This window comes from Colletotrichum costaricense (genome assembly GCF_030867565.1).
Source record: "Colletotrichum costaricense strain IMI 309622 chromosome Unknown Scaffold_18.1, whole genome shotgun sequence".
In the NCBI taxonomy this organism is placed as follows: Eukaryota; Fungi; Ascomycota; class Sordariomycetes; order Glomerellales; family Glomerellaceae; genus Colletotrichum; species Colletotrichum costaricense.
This window is the reverse complement of record NW_026848247.1, coordinates 84,610-101,305: the sequence shown is the minus strand read 5'-3', so window position 1 is coordinate 101,305 and position 16,696 is coordinate 84,610. Positions and strand designations below refer to the sequence as shown.

At 54.7% G+C, this 16,696-nt stretch overlaps 6 protein-coding genes across 6 annotated transcripts; 2 read left to right on the top strand and 4 right to left on the bottom strand.

Annotated features, from left to right (window-relative positions):
- Positions 1 to 465: 465 nt before the first annotated feature.
- On the top strand, positions 466 to 1,803 carry CCOS01_13580 (uncharacterized protein; the record flags this gene model as incomplete). Its single annotated transcript, XM_060461726.1, has 2 exons — positions 466 to 1,256; positions 1,338 to 1,803. The coding sequence occupies 2 exons, from the start codon at positions 466 to 468 to the stop codon at positions 1,801 to 1,803; spliced, it is 1,257 nt and encodes a 418-aa protein (XP_060307446.1).
- Positions 1,804 to 2,301: 498 nt separating this feature from the next.
- Positions 2,302 to 4,276, bottom strand: CCOS01_13579 (uncharacterized protein; the record flags this gene model as incomplete). The annotated part of the gene is made up of 2 exons (XM_060461725.1): positions 2,302 to 3,807; positions 4,043 to 4,276. 2 exons carry the CDS (start codon positions 4,274 to 4,276, stop codon positions 2,302 to 2,304), a joined length of 1,740 nt encoding a protein of 579 aa, XP_060307445.1.
- An 888-nt stretch (positions 4,277 to 5,164) lies between these two features.
- On the top strand, positions 5,165 to 6,624 carry CCOS01_13578 (uncharacterized protein; the record flags this gene model as incomplete). The annotated part of the gene is made up of 2 exons (XM_060461724.1): positions 5,165 to 5,225; positions 5,276 to 6,624. The coding sequence occupies 2 exons, from the start codon at positions 5,165 to 5,167 to the stop codon at positions 6,622 to 6,624; spliced, it is 1,410 nt and encodes a 469-aa protein (XP_060307444.1).
- A 48-nt stretch (positions 6,625 to 6,672) lies between these two features.
- Positions 6,673 to 8,511, bottom strand: CCOS01_13577 (carboxylesterase; the record flags this gene model as incomplete). Its single annotated transcript, XM_060461723.1, has 4 exons — positions 6,673 to 6,869; positions 6,933 to 6,990; positions 7,051 to 8,127; positions 8,215 to 8,511. The coding sequence occupies 4 exons, from the start codon at positions 8,509 to 8,511 to the stop codon at positions 6,673 to 6,675; spliced, it is 1,629 nt and encodes a 542-aa protein (XP_060307443.1).
- Positions 8,512 to 9,970: 1,459 nt separating this feature from the next.
- CCOS01_13576 (uncharacterized protein) lies at positions 9,971 to 11,362 on the bottom strand (the record flags this gene model as incomplete). Its single annotated transcript, XM_060461722.1, has 1 exon — positions 9,971 to 11,362. One exon carries the CDS (start codon positions 11,360 to 11,362, stop codon positions 9,971 to 9,973), a length of 1,392 nt encoding a protein of 463 aa, XP_060307442.1.
- A 1,181-nt stretch (positions 11,363 to 12,543) lies between these two features.
- CCOS01_13575 (DEAD/DEAH box helicase) lies at positions 12,544 to 15,971 on the bottom strand (the record flags this gene model as incomplete). The annotated part of the gene is made up of 12 exons (XM_060461721.1): positions 12,544 to 12,581; positions 12,665 to 12,770; positions 12,821 to 12,905; positions 12,960 to 13,064; positions 13,122 to 13,349; positions 13,396 to 13,839; positions 13,894 to 14,121; positions 14,174 to 14,277; positions 14,411 to 14,860; positions 14,919 to 15,101; positions 15,153 to 15,418; positions 15,587 to 15,971. The coding sequence occupies 12 exons, from the start codon at positions 15,969 to 15,971 to the stop codon at positions 12,544 to 12,546; spliced, it is 2,622 nt and encodes an 873-aa protein (XP_060307441.1).
- Positions 15,972 to 16,696: the final 725 nt, after the last annotated feature.

Here is a 16,696-nt window from a genome sequence, read left to right as displayed (position 1 = left end):
ATTTCCAACGACCCTGGAGAACCCCGGTTATTTTTGGCAAGGTAGCAGCCCGCCCGCATTGACGGGCCCGGCGATCCATGGAAGTTAACCGCGGACCTTGCGTAACGCATGTCTCTAGGTGTGGCTTGGGGCACTCTGGTTAGGCAGCTTACCTCATCGCGGTGGGTGAGTGAGGTCAGTTCCTTCAACATTGCGACGCATTCTCCTCCCTCATCACTATTCTCTGTGTTCCATTTCTGTACTTCCCTCAAAGATTATCCCATTTTGTCGAAATGGCCTCGGAAACTTTTGAGTGAACCAGTTATAATTCTAACTGCGAAAGAAACGAAATTACGGTAAACGAGCGTGCAATCCACTGGTCGAAGCCCCGCGAATAGCTTCCTGTATCCGGAGCCTCCGGGCCCCAAAAAGCCACCACGCTTCCAGTTGTCTTTGCCTCCTCCGATCCCCGATCGACTACCCACGATGCCGGCCGACTACGAATCAGCAGCGAGGGCGCTTTCCCTCTCGCCGAATCCCCCGTCCTCTCCCTCCGAAGCCCACGCCGACGTTCGCCCGCCATGGATCCGCAACATCGGCGGTAACTCGTCCTCCTCGAGAACGACAACCACCCGCCGCATGTCCGCGGCACGCTTCGGCCGCGGGGGCCAATCCGGCTCCAGGCGCACCACGGCGCTATCGGGCGTGAACCGCGCGGTGCGCTCCGCCGTCAAGGCCGGCAACCGCCTCTGGAGCATGTACCTCGGCCTCAGCCCTGTCCAGCGCGTGGCCGTCGCCGCGTTCCTCCTCGTCGTCAACGTCCTGGGTCTTCTGTTCCTCATCTACTCGCACGCAATCTTCAAGTGGCTGGCGCCCGTGTCCCAGAAATGGCGCGCGCTGCCGTTCGGCTGGCTCATCATTTGGGCCTTCACCTTCATGACGGCCTTCCCGCCCATGATTGGCTACAGCACCGCTATCTCGGTCTCAGGCTTCGTCTACGGGTTTCCACTGGGATACCCCATCGTCGCGACGGCCACGGTCGCGGGAAGCTTGACGGCTTTCTACACGAGCAGGGGCATCTTCAGCGGTTACGTGCACAAGCTCGTCGGGCAGGATCACCGGTTCATCGCGCTAGGCCAGGTGCTGAGGAAGGACGGGATCGGCATGTTGACGGCGGTGCGCTTCTGTCCGCTGCCGTATAGCTTGTCCAACGGGTTCCTGTCCACGATCCCTTCCATCAAGCCTTGGATGTTCGCCGTCTCAACGGCCCTTGCCAGGTGAGCACAGTAGGGACACCTAATTGTGTCCTCGCCTCACTTCCCCAAGTTCTAGCACAACTAACAGAGGATCCCGAATAGTCCAAAGCTTCTCGTCCACGTCTTCATCGGCAGCCGCCTCGCCCTCATTGCCGAAAAGGGAGACGAGATGACGGCCGGCGGCAAAGCCATCAACTACATCTCCATGATCCTCGGTGGCCTCGTCGGCCTAGTCGTCGGCTGGCTCATTTACCAACGCACCATGGCCCGCGCTGCCGAGCTGGCCCTGGAACAGGCCGAGACGGAGGGCGGTCTGGTGCCCGGCCAGGACGCACCCGATTATTCGGATATTGAGGCCGGCCTCGTGGACCCAGAGGATGTGGCGGCGCTCATGGACGATGACGATATTTCGCTGTGGACGCGTGAGGCTGATGAGGAGGGCGGGTATCATGATGACGATGACGACGAGAATGAAGGCGGCGGGCAGAAACTCGGGCGCGAGGGTCCCGTGAATCCGTTTGATGATGAGCACAACGGAAAGGGGGTCGGGTTCAAGGATTCGGATTAAGGCGTTTTTTTGTTTCTAAACGGACAGCAACGGCACTGTAGACTTAGAGCTGATGTGGCACTAGACACTGCTTCTATACATCAAACATGACTGAAATGTTCCAGGACAAATGATGCTCAGGGCAGCGTACGGGGAAGCACCAATCGGGCAGCAATAGTACGGAGTACTCTCGTGATATCAATGTCTCATTTCGGGTCTTGTGTGGTATCATACGGACGAGTTCTGTCTGCTTTTCCTCCTGCGTCCACTCATACCATACCCTCCCTTTCTGCCTCATCAATCCGTACATCAAGCTCGTGCAGTACACCGCGGGGTGCAGCTGGAATAAGGAAAATCCACGAAGGTGGACGAGGAAAACTAGCTCTGGATTAAAGGTCACATCCCAACGCCTTCGCTTAAAACAGACAAACGCCGCCCTTTCCCGAAAATAGAAAGTCGTATGTGCAAAACGGAAAATGGAGAGAAACAAAGATTAGAAGGTGTCATGAGCTCAGACCACTATTGCCTCCCCTGGAAGTGTTGCATAAACTGGATCGCCTGCTCAATGGGATAGCCGATGAACACTGGACCCGTAAAGACCATCTGTGGCACGCCGTTCGGCGTGTACTGCTTGTTCGCGTCGAGAGGTGGGTTGATGAATGTCGGTTGTTGAGGGGGTGCGCTGTAAGACGGCTGCGGCTTCACAGGCGTCGATGGTAGTTCGATAGGTTGAGGATCCGGTTCAGGGTGGACAAAGGTTTGATCGCCAGTATTTGGCGGAGGCGACGCGAAGCCCATAGCAGCAAGTTGAGCGTGATCGAAAGGGCATTTCCCTGCAGGCTTTGGCGGCGATACATCTTCGCCTATCTCGTTTGACATGAGCTTTGGAGCTGGTGTAGGAGACACAGGCTGGGCCTCTTCACGAGCGGCTGCCATCGCTGCCATCTTCGTATGATCGAAGGGGCATTTGCCAGTCTTTGTCTTTGGCGCTGGTGTTTCTTCGCCTTCAGAACCAGATGGCATAAAGACGGGTGCTGGAGGAGGCGAAAGAGGACGCTCTTCGTCGCCCATACCGTGAGGCTCGTAGATTGGGACCGAAATACCCCATGGACGGCTAGGAGACTCGCCTACTCGAACCTCTTTTAGCGTTCGGTCGAAGTGGCTCTGTCGGGCCTCATCTGCATCTTCGGGCTCCGGCTGAGACTGCTCGGCATCTTCTACCGTCGTGTCTGTGACAGCCTTTGCCCAGTTGTGAACCCTCTCATTCGAGGCCCGTTCGATTTCTTCCTGCTCCTGCTGTGACTCTGGCAACATTGGCTGATGTAGCGCACTAAGCCCCTGAATCATGTTCACCAGATTGCCATATTTTGCGTCCAACTTCTTGATTTGCACTTCGTTCTTTTGGTATCTCCTCACACAGACCTCGTGACTGCGAGGCAACTCGTGTTTGTGTGTCTCGACGTAGTGTGCAATCTCTTCCGGGGAGTGTTGGTCTAGGTAGCGAATGGGACATTTGGCCGGGGAATCGGCAGCGCCGGGAGCCGGTTGAGATGTTGATTCCTCGAACATGGCGGCACAGATGGGGTCCGTAGAGTGGTGCGGAGTAGGGTCCTGGGAGCCCTTCTCAGCGCTTTGCGCTTCACCATCGCCCTCGCCTGCGCTGTCCGCCTTCTGAGAAGAGAAAGGACATTCCAAAGGCCCCTTCTTCCCCTCGATCGTAAAGTCTTGCTCAAGGACGGTAGACATCGAAGTTCCGGTCTGTGCCTCACGAGAAGAAGTCTCTCTGCTAGAGTCGCTCGTCTTACTCGTTTCGCCGATTGACGTAAGCTGCTGAGCAACGCGCCGGCCGTCTCGGATGATGAGAGCAATCTGATTTCGGGTATCCAGCTTGTTGCGCTTCGGTAGCGGTACGGGGTTGGCGTCTTCTAGCGATGGATTCGCGAGTTCTGGCGGCAGCTGTAACTTTGCCAATACTTCGGAGATTTCGGGGGCAGCAGGGGCATGTTTGTCGGCCAAATACTGGTACTGCGAAGGTCGGCCGATTAGCAAGGTTTACCACCGAAGCTGGCCTGGAGGCGAAAGCGATGGGGGAGTTGCAAAATTGCAAGTCAGAAAATGGTAAAAGGAATCAGTCTTCGCCCCTTGTGTAAGGAGCTCTTGATCTAGAGCTAAGGTTGTTCATCATGTTGGAGGTGGTGAGGAGAGTGTCGCAAAGCAGTGGCTCTGCTGACAAACCCCTGCGCGTTTCGTTTCAACTCACCTGCTCGTGGGCGAATCTGAGCTTGTGCTCCAGGATCGTCTTCCTGTCGGTCAGGATCTGGACCTCATCGGCAAGAGCGTTGAAGGATTCAACAAGCGTCGTAGTTAGATGTATGTAATTCATCCCACTGTTGGTGGCTTCGCGCTCGGAACATGTGGAATGGGGCATGAAGTGGCGGGAAGAGAAGGTATTCGATGTTTGGGTGGATGGGGAGACTTTCCTTTGGCAGCCCATCGTGCACCAGGCGCTTCCCCAAGTTGGGACTTGGTAGGTTCGCTAGAGAGACGGCGCGCGTGGAGTCCGACCCAGGTTTTGCCGAGCCGAGCACCTTCGGATCGTACGCGGGGGTTGATGTCATTGGTGGATTGTCACCCGGAATCGGAGCTGAGCTTATGTAATGAATCTAGAACATTGCTACCTCTAAGAAAGTGAAAGTGAGGCAAGGAATGGGAGTTGAAAGAAATTCCTGCCTGGCAACGGATGGCCCGCAATGTCGCCAGCATGCTTGCTTCTTTCTACGCGCGTATTTTATCGTAATTCCAGTTTTGTGTAATTGCATCGTGCGATCATATACAGGTCTTCTGTTCTCTCTCTCTCAAACCTCACGTATTACCAGTCCATGTCGGTCCCTATGCTCGAAATTGTTCAGGACGCCAGCACCTTATGCTCTAATGAGCAGTTAACATCTCTTCCTTCTAGCCAACTTCGAGAATATATAATCAGTTGCATATGCATATCCCCGTGACTTCTGTAAGAAGTCATTAAAATCTTATCGACATATACCTTGGCAAATAATTGCTTCCAAATTGAGAGCGAATTCTAATTCCTGAAAGTGGAAAACCTGAGGAGTAATCAGTGATCGAATCCTTTCCCTGAAGGTGCTGTTCCTGAAATGCAATGCTCACAGTGTCACACTGTGACTGACCCGGTTGCCCAACTGAGAAGGTGCGACATCTCACGGCACTTAATCTTGCACCGCCATCTAGGCGGGGTTCTCAAGGTCCTCATGCTTGCGTAGTTGCCAGCATCAAGTCTAGTGTTCTTGTTTAAGCAGTTTGCTCTGCGGTTTTCCCGCTTTCCTGTGCCGTCACCAAGCCTTCACTTTACTACCACCGGCTCAACATGGCTTCTAAAGTAATTAGTGCGGCGAAACTTCTCAGCAAGAGGTCGCATGTCATCCCAGGTAATTCTCCATGTAGGATCGTCTAAAGATCAGCACTGATCAAACGACAGGTCAATTCCTCGTGTCTGAACTCTTCTTCGAGGTTCCAAAGGACTACAGCAATCAAGCTTCGGGCGTTCTTCAATTGTTTGGCAGAAGTGTCACCAAGCACGAGAGGCCCATAGTCCCTCCGACAGAAAGTGAGAAAAAGCAGGCAGAGCAGAAACCATGGATGGTGTTTCTGCAAGGCGGGCCAGGGTTTGGTAACCCAGAGCCTCAGGACAGTCCTATCACTCGCACTGCCTTGGATCGAGGATACCAGGTCCTGTTCTTGGACTATCGAGGAGTTGGACTTAGCTCTCCCGTCTCCGCTGCTACCTTAGCCCTCGAGGGCAATGCTCAGAAGCAAGCCGATCATCTCAAACTACTTCGCCAAGACAACATCGTCAATGACCTCGAAGCCGTCAGAGCCTATCTTACTGAAGACTTCCCGGAAGAAAAGAAAAAGTGGTCCCTCTTCGGTCAATCGTTTGGCGGTTTTGTGTCTCTCACCTACCTTTCGAGGTTCCCTCAAGGCCTTCGGGAAGTTTTCCTCACTGGCGGTCTCGCACCTGTCGGCAAGTCGCCCGAGCAGGTGTACGAGGCAACCTTCAAGAAAGTCCAGGAGAGAAACCAAGCCTACTACCAAAAGTATCCCGAAGACATCGAAGCCGTCCATCAGGTGGCTCGTTTCATACAGGAAAAGAAGCAGGTCAACCTCCCTGGCGGCGGGTACCTCACCATTCCAAGACTGCTCACTCTTGGCCTTGCCTTTGGTGCTCATGGTGGACTCGACTCGGTGCATTCGACCATCCTCAAGCTGAAGACGGACTTGGACCAGTTCGGCTTCTTCACGCGCGCGTCCCTGACGGACGTTGAGACCGCAACGTCCTTTGACAGCAACATCATCTATGCTATCTTGCACGAGGCCATCTACACTGATGGACCGGGTTCTGTCTCCAACTGGGCAGCCTACAGAGTCGGCAAGTCCTTGGAGAAGTTCTCCTGGTTGGCGAAGGAACCCGCTATCTCCGAGTTCACAGCCCCGCCTCTCTACTTCTCGGGCGAGATGATCTTTCCCCTACACTTTGAGACATATCCGGAGCTGATTGAACTGCGCGAAGCCGCCGAGATCCTGGCCAAATTTGACCAGTGGCCGGAGTTGTATGACCGAGAGAAGCTGCGCGAGAACACGGTGCCTGTGTACGCCGCCGGCTACATCGACGACATGTACGTCGACTACGAGTTCGCCAAGGACACGGCCGCGCTCGTCAAGGCCAAGGTGTACGAGACGAACCAGCTATATCACTCCGCGCTGCGCGCCAAGACGGAAGAGGTGATGAGGGAGCTTTTCAAGCTTCGTGACAACCCAATCGACTAGTTTGTACCTCTATTCTTCACTTCACGCATGTACATATCTAGAATCGCCTCAAATGGGTATCTTCGCAGCCGTCCTTTTCCAGAATCCACATCTCTTCTCTAGTTGCCCCAGGTCAGTGGTCGCGAACCCCTCAGGGTTGACGACCCATTCCTTGCTGTCCTTGAGGGGCGGCACACCAGCTTCCGTTGATGCCGACAGTTTGAGCGCATTCGGGTCACCCGTTTGGAAGAAAGACGCAAACGCCCCTGCAACAGTAAGTGTTAGTGATGGTATTTTACCGTACGCAACATGCAATCTTGTGTACTCACCGGCATAGCCCTGGTAGCGTGCTGGGTCCGTCTTTTGCACGGCATTGACCTGATTCCACTGCATATCTGTTAGCAACCCACCGACTAGATGCTTCCCTGAAGAGGCACCAAAACTCACCCAGACGGTATCGCTAGCATGTTTGGACGGGTTGAGTGAGTATTCGCCCAACCAACCCCCCTTCGGCGCTGCGCCCGAAAACCAAAACGCCGGACACGACAGAACCACGTCCCGGTAAATGAGTCCGGCCCGCACATACGTCGTGTTATACGAAATCGTCTCCGTCGTGCCAGCCGCAGGATACAGCCTCTTGACGCCCTCAATCTCGCAGTCGCCAAAGCCAGGGAGGAACCCCCTCAGCCACTTGTCAAACGAGGCCTCGCTCGAGTTGAACGGCGGAGACCCGACGTCCGTCGCGCTCTGGAGCCCGCCGGGCAGGAAATTCTCGCCCTCGTGCGTGTTGTGCATCGCGAACGCCAGGTCCATGTTCACCCGCCCCGCCGTGGCGGCCTCAGAGAGCGGCTCTCTGAGGAACTCGCCGTCAATGACAGGTGACCACGTGAAGGACGACGTGTTCGTGACATGCGAGCTCGAGATGGCGAGGCTGGCGTCCCGGATCGTCTGCACGTCCGCCTTCTTCAGGCAAGCCAGGCTATCCTCGGCGCCGGCGCATCCCGTACGGGAGGCGAGCTCGTCGTAGAGAGCCTGTGCCTCGGGGCTGTCGTAAGCGTACGTCTTTGGCCAGAACGGGCTGCTGGCCATGGCCTTGCGGAAGAGCTTCTGCTGCCCCCCGCGGCCGATGGCCTGCGCCAGCACGCTGCCGCCGCCCGCAGACTGGCCCCAGATGGTCACGTCGTCCGGGTCACCGCCGAACTGCTTGACGTACTTTTTCGTCCACTTGAGTACGGCCTCCTGGTCCAGCAGGCCCGGGTTCAGATCCGACTTTGGGTCCGCGGCGATCTGCTTCCCGGGGAGGAGGCCAAAGGCGTTTGTGCGGTAGTTTGGGTAGATGAACATCATGTCGGACGAGCTTGAGACGTTGAGGATCGGGTAGGCCGAGGGCGGGATGCTGAAGTAGGCCGAGCCCTGGATGAAGCCGCCGCCGTAAAAGGTGACGACGACGGGCTTCAGGGGTTGGTCTTGCGTCCAGGGGCGGGAGTAGAGGCCGAGGTACAGACAATCTTCGGAGCCGTTGACCTACAAATGCGCCCAGGATCCAGTCAGCACAACGTCTTCTTCTTTCGATGACTCAACAGCCACGAAACCACAAGATTGAGAACATACCGTCCGTTGAGGGCACATATCAAACGGCTGGCTAGAGTCATACACGACACCCTCCACCGCCGCGGGGGGCTGCGGCCCCCGGAACCGGTTCTCACCCACGGGAGGCGCCGCGTAGGGAATCTTCTGCCAGTACGAGATGTTATACTGGTCCGAGTAGGCGCCCTGGAAGTTGCCGTAGTCGAGCTCGGCCAGGAGGTGATTCTGCTCCGCCTGCGCCTGCAGAGCGGGGCCGGAGGTCCTAAAGGCCGCCGTCAACGCCGTGATCACCGTCGCTACGGTTCCTGAGATGGGCGCCATTGCGGTACACGATCGTCGGGGAGGGTGGAAGATCCTCCTTTCGGCGTGGGGTGGCGGTGTTCAAAGAGGGAGGAGGGTAACTTCGATGAGCAGCGGCGGACTCGACTCGACTCTCACGAGGCTTCAGCAGGAACGCCGGAAACGAACTGGATGGGCTTTAGCTGACGCTGGTGGCTGGAAGACGATTATTATACCCATGTAGAGACAGTTCGCCCCCCGTTGCAACCGATGGCCGCCCCCCAGGGGAGCCTAAGGAGGAGGAGGAGGGGGTCAACCAATGGATGTAGGTAATAATCTAATCCAAGCCTGTCTGCCCAATCTACACTAGTTTGCATTTCCACCATACGTAGTACATCCGCCGTCCGGGAACAGAGGACCAATTCGGGGCCTGTTCCGGACGAAAGCATCGCGAACAACCCCCAAGAAGCAGGAAGAATGTAGAAGCTGTCATTGTTGCTTTCCTTGTGCCTGGTTCCGTGTGTGGGGTAGCTAGCGCCGATGGTGGGGATCTTGGGCGGACAAGGTTTCCCCTCTTGATGAAGCTGTTTTTCACTGGCTTCCCCGGAGCTGCGGAGCTTCGAGCAGCGCTGAACAGCCTGTGAACCAGTGTCCCCGACTCCCCCAGAATCAGCAAAGCTGGGGGTGACGGGGGGGTTGGGGTTCGTTCGGGGGCGGTGGGCTCGCGCCGCTCGGTATTTCTGCTCAATCATGTCCCGAAAGTATTCGTATGGATGGCAGATTCGACCATGCAATTTCTCCGCCGCAACCATTTACTTTTTTCTCTTTCTACTTGTGATGGATCCAATGGCATCAATGACTCTCTTACCCTTCGCTTCTGCCGACTCGCTTGACACTCGCGGGCCCGCGTGGATGCGACGGCTAGAGTCTGTCCTAATATCGCGATGCAACAAACCCTACCTTACTAACCTTCCACTACCTATTCATTCCAAAATTGACCGACCGCTTTTACCCTGCCGCCACGGCCCCGGCGCAACGCAGCGCAGCGCGCCGAGCCGGGCTGCTGGCAAGAAAAAAAAGGGTCACATGGGCCAAAGACCTGCATGGATTTTGGTTCGATCGGATAAACGGGATGCGCCTTTGTTTTATTTCAGTAATTTCTTCCCTCGCTTTCCATCCAAATGACGGGGTAATATCTCTTTCCACAATGAGGGACCCGTCGCCGTGGGACAAAGGCTCCCGAACATGGGGCTCCATCGAACAGAGTTTCTTTCGCCTTGACCACTCGACCACCCATGTAGCAAGCAACGTCTTCGCTTCCCTCCTTTTTCCCAACAACATACAGATACAACCGCCTACTACCTAGTCGTGTCGACGACGATTTCTTGCCTTCATGTGCCGCCGTCTCCATATTCTCCTCTTTGTTGAACAAGACAACCATGGCAGACAATCCCTATAGGGCAGACTCCATCGAGAGAAAGCCGTGCCTTTTCCTAACCACTTAAACACCAAACGGTCCTGGATGCCAATGATGCGGCGGCGGAGGCGGCGGAGGCCGCATATGAGGATGCATAGGCGGCGCAACCGGCCACATAGGCATGACGTGAGGGTGCGTCGCCCGTTCCATGGACGGTAGCGCCCTACTGCCTAGATCCTCCTCTCTTCGAATGGCTGTCTCTCGGAGCATAAGAGCCGCAACTTCTGGATGCCCAATCAGAAATTCCGACGTGGACTGCGGCGCTCGTTGCCAGAGCAGAGGCTGTAAGAAGCCAACGCGCGCAAAGATCATCCTCAATAATGGGTCAGATTCAGGGACGCCGGCGTAGAGCTTCGAACAAAGTTGCAACACAATCGACTGCGCTGCATCAGGTCCGGCGGATTCGAGCATGTCGATGCAGTGACGCTGGATCGCAGTTTTGAAGTCATCCATGAGGAATTTATTGGCAACAATGTATACCTCTAGACTTAGCTCGTATGTGAGCAGAAAAGTCCGCATGTCTTGGCCTCGTATACGGTCGCCATCCGCATACTCGTCGTTGGTAGAGACTGGCAAACCGACCGAGGGCGTTGACTCTGGCGGTGTGATGACTTGCTGTCGGCTACGGCGTCGGCTGTGTGGCTGTAAACCTAGGGGCCGCACTGGTGGCATAGGGTTGATGATGTGCGGCGGAAGGTGGCCCGGAATCGGCCTTGCGCGACCAACGCCACAGTTCCAGCATGGCGGGCCGATGGTTGTGGTGCAGCGCGGACATCTGCAATCTGGGCGGTGTGTACCTGGCTGTTTCCGGTTCATGCGGTCCCATTGCCGCTCCCGCCGCCGTTGCCGCCTCTGCGCCCGGATTCGACTTCTGGCACTGGCCTCACTGGCCTCCGACGATGACACCTCCGACTCCGATTCGCTTCGGTAGCCAGAGTCTTGTGCTTTCCCTCGTTCTGATGCCTCGACAGCCAGTGCTGACGCTGCTGGCTTGATAGGAATAAAGCTTCTTTGGTAGAGGAAGGCGACGAGAAAGTGGAAAATGGCCGGATCCTCTTCTGGAAAGTCCATGGATTGGGCCTCAGCTTCTCTGAAATCTCCGCAAAGGGCTTTTCGGAAATATTCCGTCGCTAGCAAGATATTTCTGTGTACATGGAAAATCTCTTGATTCGGCGCTCGTCCAACTCGCAAGGGGACGATGGTCGAACTGTATCGACCGTCTGCTGAACTGAGCCACAAATCTTCGCTCGGGCTAGGATCATCCTTCCGTTCGTTCTCTTCATGTGTCTGATCGATGACAACGACGTCCGGGAACCCGGTCGGTCGTGCTCTCATAACATCGCCCAGCGTTCGAACGCCATCATCTGCATCAGCACTGCTCCCGCCAGCACTATGGGCATGGCTCTGAGTGGACATTTCGCAATGCAGTCAGTGTACGAGGTTGAATCAGTTCGACTCTGTAGGAACTGTTGCGAGGCCGGACCTCACGATCTTGTTTTCTGATGAGCTGTAACAGGTGACCAGAAGAGAAAATGAACAAGTCGAGTCGAAGAACCACGAGAAAACAAAAACAAGAAAGAGAGAGAGGAACATGAGAGCGCATTTCGGAGACAAGGAACAACCGCTTCATATAGCTTAGACTTGTACCAGACCGAGGTCAGGCAGCCACACCCACAGCTATGTGCAAATGTCGAACAAGACGGATGAGGGTGGGTAGCTCGGTGGGCGGTGGCTGTCAGACCTTTGTTGGTCGCGAGCCTTCTGGGCGCGACCGCCAACTACCTATGGCGAGGCGCACCTCGGTCACTAGAGGTCCGCCGGACAAAACCCTTTCGGGACAGAGTCAGATTCTTTGCTTTTCCCGTCTCCCCTGCTGTGTAACTCGCGCATGAACGGTTGTGTTGTCGCATAGAAGAATCGATTGCATGTCAGGTGCCACCCGGGATTTGCGCTGGGTTTGCCATTCCTAGGTCGATCGGTTGTGGCTCTATTTCTCTAGCGAACATTCCCAGGAATGCCACCCACCTCGGTCTGCTTCCTATGCAATCCGTCGCCGTGGGTGTCTAGGACCCAGGTCAGTCTTGGTGTGGGTGCCTGTCTGGACCTATGCGCACCTCCGGAACGGGACGCAGGCAAATGCAGCACCGTACTGCGGGTGCCATGTGATGAACCTGAGTTGCGTTTGGTTGTCTTACACCGTTGCACCTTTTTTTCGTGTTGGTTGCTGTCGGTCTACGGCTTTGTTCCAAAATCGCGGCTAGTCAGACCACTGAGAAGCCACGGGGACCCAGAGTAGCGGTGGGAGCGGCCCTCTATCACACGCACTTCGCGTTAATATCCGGCCCTGCGAATGCGGTGGGAGGGGCCACCATCCGATGCAATGCAGGTTAGGCATCTTCGTCACCAATTATTGGCGGATGTGCGACGGCATGCATGCGCATCTATTGCGGGAGGTAGTAAAAAGAGCCTATGAGCACCATAGCCAAATGCCCGGGTACGATGTACCAGCTTCGTAACGGCCGCGGTGCTACCAAGCTGCAAGTAAAGAGCGTGCTGTAGGCCGCTCCAACCGTTGCCAACAACCTCCGACATGTTGGTCATTCTTCCTCATAGACTTCCTGTTGCATTTGAATACCTGTACGCAAGTATAGTCAGCTGCTGTGCTAGCCCGACTTACAGTCCACCAACGGCGCCGATATGTCTCTCGGTTTGACTTACGCCACAGTCGGTTGGCCGAATCCGAGATGACCCTGGCCTTGGCCATGAGTTTTCCTTCGTATTTGATACTTTCCTGCTCCTTGATGCGCAATTTACTTGGTTGAGCCTGTCAAACAATGAGGTTGTTATCAATCAAGAGTTCCGTCGCCTGCTTACCTGCATCAGAATTGGTAGGAGCTCGTTGGGATCAGCATTTGCGATGGCCGCAATGCTGCGAAAACCGTTCTCCCAAAAGACTCTTCTGTTCCACAAAGTTAGACGATATTCCGACGCATTCCCCGGTCGCGCAACTTACGCTGTCCGACTCTTCACAAAAGTGATCTTTGCCAAGGCCAGCAAGTCGGCTTTTGCCCCAGCTCTTAAACGGTCCGAAAAGTGATCTAATGCAGCAGACATAACGCTGGCCGATGCGATTAGCGATTGATCTACTACCCGTGTGGCGAGTAGTTCGACTTACCCCCAATCCATGTATTCGCAGAATTTGATCATTCCAGCCGCAAACCCATTGCAAGTTTGGGATAGGGTTTGAACGGCACCTCGCGGCACATCGTACTTTCGCGCCACAACGTGGATGGGCATCTCGTTACACAGGTCTCGTAATTGAAAGGCCATGTAAAACCGACGGTGTACACGAACTACTTCTTTCTCCTCAGCAGTCGTTTCTTTGAGTGCACTACCCTGCGCTCTGATCACGGTTAGCGACATCAAAAAAGGGCGCGAGGGGTACCTACAGCCGGTTGATTACAGCACGCTTAAGCCCAAGGAAACCGAGAACTCTATGTCCACTTTCATCCATATTGTCCATCTCGTTCCTGAAGACTTGCCAGTTGATGTTGATGCCAGAGTCCTGGACGGGTGTGAAAGTGTAAAGGATATGCATCTCTCCGTCCATAACAAATGCTTGAAGCGCCCTTTCCAGTTCCTTGTGGATGAAGACACCATCTTCAGGATCCAATGCAGAAGCCACAATGGCCCTCCCAAGTTTTGTCGGTTGGTAGTTCTCGCAGTCGTCTACGGACACAAAGCCCATGTTCGTCAGATTTCTGAGGCTGACCTCGACGCAGTCTTGGAGGGACTCCAGAGGCCCAGAGTGGCTTAGCAAAGTCTTTGTTATGTACTCGTCCAGCGCATCTCGGCTTGTTGCTAACCGTATGGCAATGACTTCCAAAAGTGCTCTGAGTACTGTTAGCACGATGGATACTACTGCGCGTTTATGCCGAGTCTCTGACCTTTGTATTCGCCTTCTGTCCGTCATCAACCCGCTTGTGATTTGCGGTATCTCAGCGTGCATCAAGTCGACAACCTGCTCAAGATCGTCCTTTCGGCAGCACAGGTAGGTTTCTCCGACTTCGTCCTTTCCCTTGCGACCGGCCCGTCCACGCATCTGTCTGAGCATCGATGGCCCTACAAAATCTCTTCCCATACGAGCATTGTGAAGAATTACTCGTCGTGCCGGCCTCAAAGCTGTCAGCAAATCAACACACGATTGTGCCAAACCACTGGACTTACAAGTTTATGCCAGCTGCTAAGCTACATGTTGCTACACACACTTTGAGTGTCCCAGCATCGTATGCATTGGCGATGATGTCTCGTTCTTCCGTGGTAAGACCCGCCTGCAACATTTAGCTACTGATTCGATGACACGGCATCTAATGTAAACTGACATCTGAATATGATTATGTTAGTTCTTAAGCTTGTCAAAGTTTCGTGGTTGGACTGACGGTGAAATGCAACGCCCATGGGTACCGTCTCTTCCAGAACAGGATCGATACCTGTTCCGAGACTACGCAACTCGGCCATGAGTTCAGTCCTCTTCTCAACTAGACCAGATTCGAGCTCGTCTAGAGCAGGCATGACTTTGGCAATCCAACGGGCGTCTGCTTCACAGCCGTAACGACTGCTGGCGAAGACCAAGGCTCCGTAGCCAGCCTTAGCAGTCTCGCTAGCAAGTGAAACAACAGCGTTGAGTACGGGATCTTGGAATTCCTTGTGACCAGAAGGTTCTATGCGTCTTGTGGCTCTTGATCCCGTCTTTTGAGTGACTGTATTAAGGTTCTTGGCCGTCTTCAGCAGCTCGCTTGTCGTTGTCGCTGGGTATATGTTGCCTTCGTAAACGAGATGTTCTTCGATCGGCACTGGACGATAGCGCGTTTCATACGAATGAGCTCCCAGCCACGTAGCCAAGAGACTGATGTTCTAAGATGTCGTGTCAGAATATGCCGTGGCTGAAAATCTGCAGCAAGATCGCACCCACAGACATGGTAGCGCTCATGCCGATGATTTGCACCGGTTGAGGCAGGGTGAGCAACTTTGTGCCCATTAATTCCATCAGATACCCGCGATGGTCATCGTCGATCATGTGAAGTTCGTCAAGGACAACTGACTTTAAATGTTTAATGGTGCAATCATCTATCGCCGTATTGACAAGTGCGTTGGCCTGTCGGGTCAAAGTTAGCTGAATCCAAGGCGTAGGCCGTATGCTTCCCACCTTCTCTATGGTACACACGCCAATGTCAAAGTCGGACCAAGTTGGCTTAATCTTGCTTCCCCCAAAGAACCCAATGACCCTGATCGTGCCTTCGTCTGCTCGCTGCCTCCAGATGCGTTTTTCGTCGTCAATCTCATCTTTTGGTTTCATTACGCCCTGGACGATGTTTCGAAGCCAACGGACCTTTTCCTGTACAAGGGCGACATAGGGTAGAACCAAAAGGACCTTGGCGTTCTTTTCCTCGAGCACCCTCTTCAGCATCAAAACTGTCGTCTAGTCAGTCCTGTGTCAGCTAGAATGATGGACGAACTTGCCATCAGCCACGAGAGACTTTCCACCTCCGGTCGGAGCACTATAAACGAGGTTTCTTTCGCCAGCGAGAAGCCCCGGTCCGCGAAGGCATGCTTTTTGCCATGGATACATTATTTTGATACCCAGGCTGTAGAAGTTCCGGACCAAGGAACGTGGAAGTCCATAATACGGATGGGCAAGAGCGAGTAAGGGATCCGAAGACGACGAAGGCGTGGGCTGGAGCTCTCTTCGCTGTGTGTATTCAGATGGACCTTGAGTAGCCGCCGGGCTCAATGAGATGATCGGGCTCGCGACAAGCTTCGGGGGCCCAGGTGGTAAACTTGATGCTCTCTGCACTAGCGAGGTGTGACTGGGCAAGATTGTTGGTTTCGGCGCAGTGGGATGGGCAGACTCAGCACGAGGTCGTTTCTGCCCAGCAATTGTGGTTGTCACGGCGTGATATCTCCGGCCTTGCTCCTCGGCAACCTCGACGGATGTTTTGTGCCAGATGCTGTTATTAGTGGCCATTGTGAAGCAAGATGTCACCAAACGTCAAAATGCAGTCCATTGAAACAGGGCAAATCCAAATTTGCAGTTAGATGCAAAAGCCAAGGCAGCAAAAGGACGAGCAGAGAAGTGAAATGGAACGGGTCCCAGCATCAGACTTGAATGTTGTTGTGCATGGGACTGCATCGGCAGGCAGCTACTTCCTGTTGGTGATGCAACGCTTGTTGCTAAAAATTGGGGAAAGCGCGTCCTGCAGAACGTGTGGAAGGCAGCAGCAGGGATGACCCGCTTCTGCTGGGCCACGCGAAATCATGTGTTGGAGGATGTGGTTTGGTTACCTCAGCATCAGCACCGTGACGGAAGACGGCCGGTGTGGCAGGTATTACCTCATGTGCCGCCCGAAATTTAACCACCAGGTGAAAGTCAAGCTTCTGGAATCGGCCGGTCGACGGGGTCGCAAATACGTACTCTAGACGCACCGGTCAGACCGCCCCCACTTGAGGCCGAGCCACACTTCTCACACCCAGTCTGGTGGAGTACCACTGGTGACCTGCGTGGCTGACTACCTACCTTACTCCATAGACCAGACGTGGCACTGACCTTCCATCGCTGTTGCAGAAATCTGTTGGAATCGGGGCCGACTAAGGTAGGCAGTCAGGGACTGGGCTAGATAACCTTGAGCCGATGGGGGCTACGGGCTGCCCCAAGTGATGATTAGATTTTGAGGGGAGACCAAGTTCGCTTGG